Here is a 14,176-nt window from a genome sequence, read left to right on the forward strand (position 1 = left end):
TGAAAACAAAATAGAAAAATCTATGGCTAACTCAAAAGATTGCTGAAAATTTGGAACATGTATGAACCAAGAAGACATTTGGTTAATTTCCTTTCAGGATGAATGAACTAAATTATAATATGCCTTATACATTCTAATTATAACCACAGTCCTTGCATATTCCAACAGACTTGGAGTAATACAAAATAAATGCACTCTTCAGCGTTTATCAATACGTGATGTTATTTGGACAATGCTAAAGGAGTGAAAATATTGCTTCTAGAACTTTCCTTTATTGGTCAAAATTTAAGTGTCTTCAGACAACTAATTGAGGCTATAGGAGTGTATGGATTAATACACGTACCCTTCACAGATGAATGCAAGAGGTCTCAGAACACAAACATCAATCGTGTTGTGAACACAGCCTTTCTTCCGCTCTTTTAGACACACCAGAACAGTTCATTTATGATTGCCAGAAATAACTGGGAGCCTGCAGACACATGGTGAAACGACTTGATTTGGTGCAGGGAACAGCTTGAAGCTGTTTAGGATATCTGAATAGAATTTAGCTTCAGGCTCACCAGGCCAGCACTTGCCCCTGGGCTGGACACAGACCAGAAAGTTGGCCTCCTCCTACCCGACCTCTGGGAAAGATGATCCACTCGGAGATTCAACCTCATTTTTTTTTTTTTTTTTAAACACATATTTTTCAGGCATCAATGCATAGGCACATCCCTTTAAAAATATATTAAGGTCCCCCCCAAAAGGGGTGAATTAACTTTGTCACTCTGGCATAGTTATGAGAATACAATGCCACACACCCTGTCAGAATGCAATAAATATTTATTGGTGATTTTCTCTACTTATTCAACAATATATGGTTCAGAATCTTTTTCCCCCGTTTTTTCTTTTTTTTTTTCCCTGATTTGATGTTATAGCTTATGTAAATGGCCACAGTTTCTGCAACTATAGCTCAGAACAAGCAAGGCAGCCACTCAGGTTAGGTAAAATGGCAGTATGCTGGCTGGAGTTTGGTATACGTATCCTGTCAATACCGAATCTTCATACACCAGAACTCAGATTCTAGAAGACTGATGCACTTTCGAGGGCAAAGGGAGTTAGCTGCATATTAGTTACCGGAGAACTTTCCACATGTAATTGGGGAACCTGGAATGGCAAGAGGCCATTTCATCCCAACTACATTAACCTCAAGAGCCACTGGCATGTATTTTTCTGTGACACTGGGACGGACACAAAGTATTACTCCAGACACATCCTCTCAAGGCTGACACACATCTTTAAGTTCACCTCCAAAAGTATATGAATTGCATATATTTGTTCGCATCCATCAAGTCCATTTATGCAGGGAAACAAAGGCGACTTGTACTCCATCTGGGTTCCATCCCCTTCTCTCTCCATTGTGGAACTGGCGAGTCAGATGAGTCCCAAGAGAATCTGTGATTGTGGTGACAGGCTGTCACCTTGGGTGGGTTTATATCCAACAATCACTCCACCGTGGAGGTGAAAACACATCTGTCCAAAGCTGTAGAATTGCTTCTTATGGTGAGTATGACAGCTACATTACACTCACAGATACAGACCTTGTAGCATTTCCAAGCTGTCTTCCCAAGGGGATAGACATGGTCCCCAGGCCCCGTGTATCATGTGACTCATCATCTTTGAACTGGTGATAAACCAGGTGTAGCATTCCACAACATTCACAGGCAGTTCAAAGCATGAGGTTACACTCACGCACTCATGCGCATGTACACACACACACACACACACACACACACACACACACACACATTCACACCTATGTACACACATCAAAAGAGATATTCGGGTCATATTTTAGTCTAGGAAAAAATATATTTATATCACTGCAATGGCACACCCTGGGTAAAATGTCACTTTCAGCAATGCATATCCTAGGCCGCTTACGGAACTGGCTTTGTTCTGCGTGATGGCGCCTGACCTGGCGTCCATAATAAAACCTGTAACATTTGGTCACGTGCTGCCACCGGTGACATACAGGAATGGAATATGGAAATACATATAAATAAAACCAAAAGGAGTTTAGAAGGGCTCTGTAGAGCTGTTGCCTTGAGACAGCACATTCCACAGCGCAGCTGGAGGACAGATGCCAAAGCTTGATGCTACTGTTTTCCCGGGCAAAGGGGACCTGAAATATTTCTTCTGCTTTTCAGGTGTAGGTGTTTCATCAAGTGTCTTTGCCTCAAAACTGGCATAAGAGAAGCCAAAGAAAGACGTTCTGAAGGAAGAGAGGAGGGTGGGTTCTGTTTTTTTTCCAAGGGCTTTGTAATCAACAGGAAGGGCTGCGAGGCTGAGATAGCAGAATCTATTCCCTGTAGAGAAAAGAGAGACAAAACGTCAGCCAGTATTACCAGCCAGCAGTCAACCAATCAGCTACAAGTCAGGTTTCTATCAAACAGAAGCAGACCACACAGCATTTTGGATTCGTAGAAAGTGACAAGGCTCGGTGCATGCTAAGTACCATCAATATGTACATTAAGCATGGGCTAAAAGAACAACGAACTTGTCAATATAGAGAGAGGCTGTTTATACTTATGCAAACTCTTATTATTATTATTGTTACTATATGGAACAAGGTCTCACTATGGAACCATGGCTGGCCTTGAACTCATAGAGAACCACCTGATGGCTGGTATTAGAGGCATGCACCCACCATATCAGCCTAGTCAAAGCTATCATATCACAGAGAGAAAGAGCTGGACATAGAGGCACAAACTTTTAATCTCAGCACTCAGGAGGAAGAAGCAGGCAGATCTCTGAGTCTGAGGCTAGCCAGGTCTGTAGAAAGTTCCAGGCTAGGGCAGGCTACTTGGTGAGACCTTGTCTCATAAACAACAAATAAACAAGAGCAAACAAATAAACAAACAAACAAAAATCCAAAAATTAAAAGAAAGGAAAATGAGGTAAAGACATGTTTTCTGATTCTTCCTTTCTGGGAAGCAATAAACCCATCAAATGGAGTTTTTGAAACCTGACCATACACAGATTTCATCAGGTACACATGTACTTAGGTGAAGGACAAAGAGAACATGAACTTGACCTTAAAACTCCAACACATCTGCACATATGCACAGGCAGTTTTGGTGGGGAGTTTTTTCCCCATACATCTGCCTCCTTCGGTCTGCTAACCCCCTCCTTTACTTAATAATGTGGGAATAGAAATACCTATTATGTAACATTATCCACAGTCTTGAGTGGACATGATGGGGCTTGCAGTCGAAGATGATACCCAAGGTGAGAAGGAAGGACTGTGAAAGTTGACATTTAGTTAACATCAGAGTCAGAGCCCAGGCATTTCCTTTATTATAAGGGCGTTCTAGAATTGAAGCCAAGGAAGGCATGTGGGCTATGAAGAGTCTGAAAATAGGACTCTCAATGTGCCGCTCTTCAGTTAGAGGACATGCAAACCTCTTTACAGGTGTCACCTTTGGTATTGAGCCCTATTTTGTCCCAGCCTCCTATAAAGCAGAGTGAAGGAACTTCATCTGCCTGGTCTTCTGAACCTGAACTGCATTTTGAGCAGTAGGCCAGATGCAGTGAACATTTGGTGAAATCATTTGTGATCGCAGCTCCTAACACACCCGGATGAGGTGGCAGAAAGAACCTCTTCTCTGGGGAGCTCTCCACAACAGTATTTCTTATAGGCACACACCACTGTGTCGGGAAAGCTATTATTACCAAGGTATCATTATCTCTCTAATTTACAGGTGGAGGAACTGAGTTAGGAAGCAAAGTGGGGCGAGTTTCCAGTGTCAACGTTTCGGTTGGCTTTAGACTCCATAGCTGTCTGAGTGCCAGAGTCTGGCATAGCACCCTGGGAAACAGTACAGCTTTCCTATTATTCTCATGGCTCACTGCTAAGGCTTCAGGAGGCAGTAAATACGTTTACTGCTCCTGGGGTGTTATCACAGACACTTGGAACATCCTTTTTTGGCCCTTCCATTGGCCTCACCTCTAACACAAACTACGACTCAAAAGGTGGCCTTCAAATGATGTAACCGTCCATATTATTTCATAGACAAAGATCCCTGCTAAGGCATAATAACAACGAGGCCTTCAACACTGCAAAATAGTGCTCACTTGTTTGTATTCAGCGAGGTTATGCTTTAAACACGTTCAGTGTTTAGAAAAACATGTCAAGCCTCAAGTTGGTAGCTTTTTTTAGAAAAAGGAATCCTTTTACTCAATGAGTACTGGCAAGATAATATTCTGTCTCCACTTCACACGTAAGTCCAAAATGCTTGCTTTCTTACTGGAATAGGACTGTAGAGATCAAGAACAATGTACTTGCTCCAGTGAGATGGCTGAGTGAACAGGAGCGCCTGTTGTCATGCCTGATGACCTGTATTCAATCCTTGGTATCCACATGTATAGAACCAACTTGTGCACTGTCCTCTAACCTCCAGACACATGCCACACATGTGGCACACACAGAGAGAATAATATAAATAACAAAACCAGCACACGCCCCGAATTTCCACAGCTTTCCTTAAACAAAACTGTGTTTGTAAAACAAAACAAAGCAAAATGAAAAAGTAGAACCCCATCAGCTTTTAGCATGAAAATCAAGAACTCCTAGACTTCAGCAAAAACAGCGATAAAACAAAAATAGTCAGAGTACTTTGAAAAAAATCATATTCCTTGGAAACAGAAAAGCTTTTTACAACTAATGTTGTAATTTTTTTTTTTTTTAAATAAACTGTCAGGATTTGACAGCATCAAAGTTAGCATTCCTTACTCTATCTGTCTATAAGAAACAGCTTTCAGGGAGTAAAAAAAAAAAAAAAAAAAAAAAAAAAAAAAAATGAAAGGGGGGGGAAAGGTTATTACACTCAGCCAGTCTCTCGGTTAAGTGATAAAACTGAAAGTTAAAACAAAAATTCCAGCACAAAGTTAGGTCTTTTGCATCTAGGAATGAACTATCTATCACATAATATACGTGTGCCATGAAGAAAGCTCTAGAACTGAAAATAGAGAGGCATTGGATGCTGCTAATGGAGTTAGAGATAAAAGGTGGATTTTTAAAAGTAGGTCAGTTTTGGGTAATGAGGAAGTCACAGCCATACCCAGTCCCACCACTGACACATCTCTGAATCCTCTTGAGGTAAGTTAGTCTGTATTGGGGTTACTGGCTAAGTCAGAAAATGTTTCTTTATTTAATTGACTCTCCCAAAAGATGGGGCACATAATTCAGTAGTTCCAAAGGCCCCTAACATTAGATCTGACTTACAGATGTTAACAAAATTGCCTGGCCTCAGTGAATGGCACCAAAGGTCACGAGGACCCTTCTTGACGGAAAGGCAGTCAGCCAGTGAGGAGTCTAGGATCTCTCCACATGACCCTCACCTATTTCTTGAACAACAGGGGAGCCATATTGGTTTTGATTTCTTCTAGTACCAAGAGAGAACTGGAATCTCTCACAACCTGGCATCCAATATGAACGCTTTTCAGTGTTTCAGTGGAATCAAGTTGGGGGTTGGGGAAAGCAAGGGGAGAGAGATAGAGAGAGATTCTTACCAGAAAGCCACTGCACATCCTTTTAACTTACCTTGTAAACTTGGGAGGTGCCTCTTTAAAGCAGGAGGAAGTGTGGAAACTTCCCATTCAGGATTGTCACAGCCCACTATCCATAAGGTAGTTACGATAAATTTGTAGCATTCCCAAATAAGACATATATGGCACAGCCTCGGGCCCAAAGAGACCTCATTTGTTCAGTCAGGGGTAATAGGGCTTGGGGGTTTGCATTTAAAAAAAAAAATCCATTTTTCTTTTCTTTCTAGACCCCTGTCACAGAAATCCACCGTGTCCTGGGCACTAAAGAGGCAGTAGGGATGAGTCACGTGGCTTTCACCAGGATTTTATTCTGTGGTGTGAACCAAGCCTTGACAGCCACCTTTGAGTCCTTCACCAATGCTCCTGGGGCACAGCGGTCTTCGTTCCAGTGAGGAGTGATGACTACAGTTGATGCCACAGACAAAATCCTTCGGTTGAAATTCCAAACAGAGAGAGGATTAAAGGTGACTTCAAAAACCCGGTATCTGACGGGAAATACAGCATCAAAACTCTGGAGGCCGAGTTTTATTTATATAAGTACACGTATTTTACACACCAGCGATGGACAGAGTACTTCTGAGAAATTACTGGCTCCGGGTTTAAAATGTGACGATCAAGGTCATTCATGTAAGCCCCACGGTTTCAGCAATCTCATACACCAAGCAACGCTGCGGATATTTGTTTTTTTCCTTTAATTTCAGAGGGCGGAGACGAAGTAAAAAAAGTGCAGTTCTTCAATTAAAGTGCATGGATGAGGTAAACTAATTTCAAGAGTTTTGAGTCTATTCAGTACTGGCTCAGACAGGAACCATCCTGCCATGGATCTGCTGCATTTGGGTTCTCATTGCCTGGACACTGCTTAGGATCTTATTCTGGTGTGTGATTGCGGTGATGCCAATTCTTGCTAGGTCACTGCAGGTAAGGCAAAGAGAGAGAAAGAGAGAGAAGTTATGGGTGCAAAGAACCTCCTTCTCAAGGCTTCATGCAGACACATTTGAATCAGCCACATTTAATACAGTACAGGGAAGGTGTACACGTGCTCCATTAAGCAATCCAATACAATGATGCAGGTACTATAGAGGTCGTGTAAAATTATATTCTATCAAAATGACAGGCATTCCGGCTTTCTTTTTTGTTTTTAATGAGTAGGGAATGATTATGAAACTCAAAGGGAAACAGGAAAATACTATGAAATCTAGATTTACCCTTTGGTGTTACATCGCTGAGTACTTACTCCTGGTTCATGTGAACCACAGCTTCTAGCGTGGTGTACCCGGCGGCTGTGAAGTTATCCTTATACCGGTCCATTTTGATGGCCTGCAGCCAGTCGCCCACTGATACTACAGCCGAGAACTCAGGGGAGCTGGGGTCCAGCAAGGCTGTATTTGGTCTGAAAGTGGAATGAGAATATGCAAACAAATAAATCAGATTGCATGCAACAGAGCAGGGAAACAAGGGGCCAAACAAGGAAGCGTAAGGGGAATAATTGTCATTTAAAATTAACATGTACTTTCTTTTTAAATGGCATTTGTTTTAGGTGAACTGCTCTGGACATTGAATCTCACACTGGGGCTCTGACCATCCTAACTTGGTAGAGGATGGGGGAGCCCTTGTGACTCAAACCTGTGCAGTCTTTGACCGGGAGTCAATTACAAACCTATACCCTAGCCAAAGGATAAAGTATGAAGATGTGTAGGGATCTGCCTTCCTTCAAAAGCTATATGCAAAGTCTTATGCACTCCTCTTATCTCCCAAACACATTTCTGGAACATTGCCGATCCTCTTCTGGAGTTCCAGGATTGTTCTACGGACTGTTTTAGAAGGAGATGAAGGAACCTGAATGGTATAGTACTCCTGACTGTGTGGAGAAAGAATCCACTTTCCACGATGATGAAATAGCACAGACATTAGGTAGGGAACTATAGAACCCTCAGTGAAGCTCAAGGAAGGAAAATTGGGGGCTTCAAATCTGGCATGCTCTCAGAGGTCTGTAGACACGAATTCCCACCAACCAGGAGTTAATCTGATATTTAATCAACCCACACCCGACACGCACGTGTGCCAAGATCGAAGAATGAATGGCGCTTTGATTGCTCTTGGATTGGGGTACGTGCTCCTTGATTCCTCTCTCAGTAGTCACTCCAATAACTTCAAAGGTCTGCTTATTAACTTAGTTATTAATTTATTCATCCTCAAGCCAGGTGTTTACTAACATATCTATAGTCAAGACTGACAGATCTCAGGCATGCTGACTTCCCTCTCGATGGAAATCTACAAGGAATTTCCCATCCATGAAAGTTTTTGGGAGACCTAGTCTTCTTCAGAATAATGACCACAGGCTAGACCTTCCAAGGCATCTCATAACCTGTACTGTAACTTCCCACATAGAAACTTCCCACAGCCTTCTTAAACTTCTCTTTTCCCTCAGAACCATAGAAAGTCTGTGCCTGAGTTTAACATTTTAGCCTGAAGCTGTGATTGTGCCCAGAATTATTATTATGTTATTATTATAATGCCTAGGTTTTTTTAAAATACAGAATTAATCTGACCTTTGAAAAGTTCTCATTTTTACCTACATTATTTAAATTTTCACTATCTCCCCTTTACAGAAATATTTTAACAAAAACCCCCTTTACACCAATAAATTTTGTGTTCAAATAACTCGCCTTCCCAACCTTCCCTTTGTATCTGTTATTCCAGTTGTCTAAATTTTCTGATAAAATTCAGCATCTGTTCACAACAAAAAAGGTAAAATTCTCCTAATTTCAAGTTACTAACATTATCAAGAAGAATCTTATATTCGTCATTAAGCTCTAGGCTTCAGTGCAAAGCTGGCATTATGTGTTATTAGTGCTGAAGAGCTTTGAATATCTATCCAAATGCTAAGAGAGGTACCAAATGCCAAAGAATTGGCCTTAAACAACTAGCTCTCCCTTCCAGCTGAAGGTGAACAAGGCAAAGAAGATTCTCCCTGGGAACTGAGGAAACTGATTAGACCTGGAAAGGAGGCTTTGGAGCCTCTGTAACCTAAGACTAGAAAAAAAAAAAGTCTCACATGGCAAAAGATGTCTTTCTTCAGTTAGTAAAGTTACACGTGGTCCCAATTTAAGTAAGATGTGAATTTTAGCCATGGTTGGTGTTATTTCCAGAGCTTGACGATCACCCTGTTTGTCCTGTGGCCAATGGGAAGGGTTTAGGAGCACAGAGACTAGAAGGTTCCTCTACTGTGTACTCCAGGGGTTCATTTTTATTGTATTGTGATAGAAATATATTCCTTCCCTTGCAGAAGATGTTAAGGCTGTTTGAAAGATAACTTCAAAGGTCTGGAAGGTCTCAGACATACTAACATGGATGAGAGGGACATTTTTTGGTTTGTTTTTTGAGACAGAATTTCTCTGGCTATACTGGAACTCACATTGTAGACCAGGCTGATCTGGAACTCACAGAAATCCACTAGGATTAAAGGCACGTGCCACTACCACATGCTAGAATGTTCTTTCTTTTTTTTTTTTTTTTAAAGGTGTCCCAATAAAAGAGACACCTTTAAGGAGCTCAGATTTGGAGCCACCTGAGTGCCTCACCTGATGCAGGCCTGAGACTTTAGCTTACCAGTCTAACCTACAAGCCTTTCTAAGAGGATCTAAACCAGTTGAGTCTGGTGTCAAATAGGTGTTCCAACTATGACCTGTGACCTGTGACTGTAAAGCTTTTTCTCTCAAGGAAACGTCCTGGTGAACAATGACCTCTGGACCTTTACATTTTTTATAAAGCAGTGCTTCTTTGGGCTCAGAGTAACTGAGGATGGAGCTATCCATGTTGCAGAGCTTAGCAGTGGCCTGCAACTAGGCGAAGGCGGGAATTAGGATGCACTACACTTGCCCACTACATAGGATGTAGTCCCTTATATATCACTATTAGTAAGCATGGCAAACCTGGAACTCTCTGGCCCTGTCCTCTTCAAGCTATTGGGATTGCGGATGAGTTTGTCCAACATGTTGACAATCTGCCCGAATTTAGGCCTGTCGCTTCTCTCTTTCTGCCAGCAGTCCAGCATTAATTGATGGAGGGCGATGGGGCAGTCCATCGGTGGGGGTAGCCGGTAGCCTTCCTCGATGGCTTTAATCACCTAGAGAAAACAACAGGACAATGTGATAATCTGCCAGTGGCTTAAGCATGGGCACAGCTCCAACCCATTCGCAGAAGCCAAAGCTAGGTATTGCTGGCAACGGGGGTGGTGGGGAGGAAAGCCAGCTGTTTAATGCAACGTGATGCCAATCTGAAACTTGAACTAGCGATGCAATGATATTCCAAAGGAGTTAGAACCTAATTAGATCCCAGCATGGTGTCAGAAATTTGGTGACAGACAGCCCCTCAGAGTTCTGTCTGCACTCTGCTGTTCAGCATCAGCACACCTACACACTCCAGAAGAATCCACCCAGTGCTGCAGACATCATTCCAAGTTGGAATTCCCTAGGCATCTCTTCAGCCATGTTCCGTCACTCAGTAGCTACAATGTGAGCATCAGTACCCATTTCTAGATTCCTTGCATTTTCCCTTTAGGACATCTGCAGCCTTAAGACAGCAACCCAGTCTGTCTTGGCCACAGTATGATGCTAAGTCTATACAAAATGTTAATAAGTCAATTCTTCAAAATAATTAATATAAATTTTTCAGTTTTTGGTTATTTGAGACAGAGGTTCTCCGTGTAGTCCTGGCTGTCCTGGAGCTTACCATGTAAAGCAGGCTGGCTTGGAACTCTGAGATCCCAAGTGCTGGGAGTAAATGTATGTGCCACCACCACCTGGACAATGCATTCATATGACTTTACACATAAAAGGAGTTTCAACAGTAGGTGCCCATTGTCTTATTTATCAAGACCATCCAGAGTAGTTTGTCTGCCTCCTTAATTAGATAAAGGAATTACTCAACTTCATGGTAATTCAGCACTTCTAATATGTCATCATAGACAGCACATTAGTTCCCTTTCTTTCATTTTTTTTTTCTCCCTCCTTTGTTTTTTAGGGATAGGATCTAACAGTCGACTAGCCTCCTACACTCCATCCATCCTGCCTCAGTGACCATGCTTGGCTCACTCTCTCTGTCTCTTTCCTAAACCTCCCATCTCCACTGGCATGCAAATCTCAGGTAGGTGATCTGACAGGCTCCTGCCAAATTCAAAGAGAGGAAATACTTCACAATGTTCTTACTCAGAGGCCTTGTTCATGAGCACTTTTATTTATTTTCTTTTCTTTTTTCTTTGCCCCTACCCAAATGATCTCTGCCAGGAAGGCAAAGTTCCAGAGTCATCTACCTTAGAAGGAGAAGCAGATAATGCTGATATAGTAAGATATTGAAAAATCACACTTGAGAGGTGGTCCTCCGTCAAAAGATGTCTGCTAGATTTGAAGCAGTGCTCTGGTTTAAAAGATAGCAGTCAAATTTGTGCCCAGAGTCTAGATCTACTCAAATTGACTATTTTCTGCTGCAGTCCAGTTTCTCAGCAGTCAATAGCTCCTTGTGGGATAAATCCAACTTACTATATCAGCATTATCTGCTTCTCCTTCTAAGGTAGATGACTCTGTCTTGTGTACCTTCATTGCACGTAATTTTGACAAACGTATTATATCAGTCTGAACCTTTTATTCCTTGTATCTTTCCAAGCACATGGTATTGGCTTTGGAGTTGATGAGAACATTCTCCATTGATGAGGATGCAAACATCACTGGGCTGCTGTCTGGAGAACTCAAAGTGATGAATACTCCTTACCCTGCCTGACCTGCGGTGGTATCTTGTTTGTACTCTAACAAATAAAACTTGCCAGAAGATCAGAGAGGGCAGAGCTAGCCACTAGTTAACCATAGAGGTCTGGAGGTCTGTACAAACAGACAGGAAGTGAGATGGCTGGGCAAACAGAGATTTAAGGCAGGAGACAGCTCATCCATTTTCAGTCTGAGGATTTAGATTTCCTAGAGGTAAGAACTGCAAGGGTTGGCTGCTCTGCTTTTCTTATCTTTCAGCTTTTATCCCCTAATATCTGACTCTGGGTCTTTATTATTAAGACCAATTAGAACTTGTGCTACATCTGGCATTACGCTGACCAGCTGGGAAGACAGCTTTTAGATTAATAAAGCAAGTTTTTCAGCTCAGTGAGTCTTTTTTTTTAATTACTAAGTTTGGTATATATTCCTCAGTGTCCCTCATTCCACTTGCCATATGCCCAAAATGTCACTTACATTTCCTGAGGATTTTCATTGCTCCCAAAATCCAGACAGACAAACATACATGAATAATGTATCAATATTATTTGTGAGGAAGAAATGGCCTCAAAGTCACTCAAAGAACACCCAAATTGCTTTACACAGAAATACAGAAACTGTCAAAATGATTGGGCGTGAGAATAGGTAGGGCAAGAATATTGTTCTCTTTAGTAGACACTTATTTAGCTGGAACTCTCCACTGAAATAAAGGAAACTGACTGCCAAATAATATGTGAGTTGGTACATGCCATTCTCATTAAGGTTACCTCTGTCTCTGAGGGACTGAATGCAAATACTGCTGAGAGAGAATACTTGGAGAGATCTACAAGCTAGAACCCCTTCAAACACACTCAGCTCCCGTCTGTTTTCATCCAGTAATTGCCTGTCACTCAAGCTAGCTGTTATCTTTCATCCTATCCACTGTGAGCCTTCTCTTATGAATGGTGCAATGTCTTTAAACTGGCTACATCCAGTGAAGGAAACCCACCCCCCAACACACACACTTAGATTTGAATACCTGGCTTCCCATTGCTTCAACCACTGTTTTGTGCATAGGAACCTACATTCTATTGGGTGTATCTGGGTTTTTAACTGTCAGAGATTTGTAATTTCCAGTTGAGTTAGGTGGATGAGGCATCATAGGCAGACAACATTCCACATGAAAATCAACGTATCATTTTAATTGATAAATCAAATACTATATTGTAAACACTCCTCTATAATGTTCTACCTCAAGTAAATACTAGGCAAGTTTGAAAGGTATGGGGGCGGGGGTCACTTTACTTCTAATCCCCCAAATTTTTCCAGAATTACCTAAGACATGCTCTAGGAAATCCCTGATCTGGGACTTACTCTATCTTGCATTTGTTTTTTCCTTCCTCACTGGAGATGTCTGTAATTAAATTCTATTAGCCTGGAATCTTATTAGTGTCATTATTGAATGCGTCTCTGAAATTGCATGCATCGTAGATACTCCCTTACGAATGAGTCCAGATGGTACATTTAAAGGGATGTGCATAATTTACAAAGGGTCATTTAGCGAAGCTTTATTTAAGAGTCCTTGAGGGCCAAGGTCTAATTACAACTATACCAGCTTTAAAATATTCACTAGATTTTTTTTTCCAACAAAACTTTTGTGAAAATTATACCACATATGAAATTTGCTTCCTCACAATCTTTGCATTGTTTATCTATAAACCAAGAGATCTATTTAATTTTGGTCCTAAAATCAAGTTGGTTGTTGGTCACAATGTGGAATAAAATTACAAGCATACTTATTTATATTAAGAGCATTAACTTTCATGCTATCATTTCAAACCCAATGCTTACTTAATCATACAGTAATCTAGGATTTCCTGAATATTGGAGTAAAAACTCACATCTTGATTGGACATATCCCAGTACGGTCTCTCTCCATATGACATCACTTCCCACATAACGATTCCATAGCTCCATACATCACTGGCTGATGTGAATTTACGATAGGCAATTGCTTCTGGTGCAGTCCACCGGATAGGAATCTTGCCACCCTGTGAAGATTGCAACTATGGGTTATTTCCTAACTTTTCCACTCATGTGCCAGCCAGTTTTGTTTCTGAGTGTAGTGCTACTTGACAAGTGAGACAGCAGCATTCACAGGTACTTTCAGTAATACTAGACTTTTTGACTGAAGCCTTCCAGGTTGAGGTAGTTCTCATGTGTGTTCACTAACCACAGGGAAGTGAACGAGTGATCTGTCTAATTAGTCTCTGAGTGCTGCTTAGGGCAATGTTATAGAAAGGAAATCTCAGGTTTTACATAAATACGTATGTTATTTGGGGCATATCAAAGAATCTGAGGCTCACATTTGTTTTGCCTTCTTCCTACATTCTCTCTCATCCAGCCTTGGAAAGGCAGTGCTTAACACTGTATCAGAAACAATGAACAAAGGAAGCCAAGTTTGGACATTTCTACCCACGACACTGTCTTCTTAGTCTTTAGAAGCATGGCAAACATAGTATGTATAAAAGGTGATATGGAAAGTCAGTATTTTTTTCCATGAATGAAAGACTACTGTTTAACATTAAAAAAAAAATCACAAATATAGCAATTAACCAACTAGGATGGAATGTTTCCCCAAAACCAAACAAAACTACACTAAGCACCCGAAAGTGTTTCTTGATTAGCCCAAGTACTTTTAGTAGAGTTTCAAATTTCTTGAGGTTCTACCTGGAGAAAGGGACTTGAGTTTACATTCGCATCCGATTCCAGCAGCCATCATGTTAGACTGCCCTGGCTTTATTAGGGCTTACTCATCAGGATAATAAATTGCCTGGGTTACTTTCTTGCTC

At 41.3% G+C, this 14,176-nt stretch overlaps 1 protein-coding gene across 2 annotated transcripts in view; it reads right to left on the minus strand.

Moving 5' to 3' along the window:
- Nucleotides 1–6,266: 6,266 nt before the first annotated feature.
- Epha4 (EPH receptor A4) overlaps nucleotides 6,267–14,176 on the minus strand; it is a 131,328-nt gene continuing 123,418 nt past the window's right edge. Inside the window, exons 14-17 of one of the 2 annotated variants that reach the window (XM_051190533.1) lie at nucleotides 13,226–13,375; nucleotides 9,522–9,715; nucleotides 6,795–6,979; nucleotides 6,267–6,501 (exon numbers count right to left, since the gene is read on the minus strand). In XM_051190533.1, the coding sequence (XP_051046490.1) occupies nucleotides 6,820–6,979; nucleotides 9,522–9,715; nucleotides 13,226–13,375 (504 nt within the window). In that variant the 3' untranslated portion in view covers nucleotides 6,267–6,501; nucleotides 6,795–6,819. The remainder of the gene's footprint in view (nucleotides 6,502–6,794; nucleotides 6,980–9,521; nucleotides 9,716–13,225; nucleotides 13,376–14,176) is intronic. The other variant, XM_051190532.1, reaches the window with a different exon arrangement.

The sequence above is a fragment of the Phodopus roborovskii genome, unplaced genomic scaffold (genome assembly GCF_943737965.1).
Source record: "Phodopus roborovskii unplaced genomic scaffold, PHOROB, whole genome shotgun sequence".
In the NCBI taxonomy this organism is placed as follows: domain Eukaryota; kingdom Metazoa; phylum Chordata; class Mammalia; order Rodentia; family Cricetidae; genus Phodopus; species Phodopus roborovskii.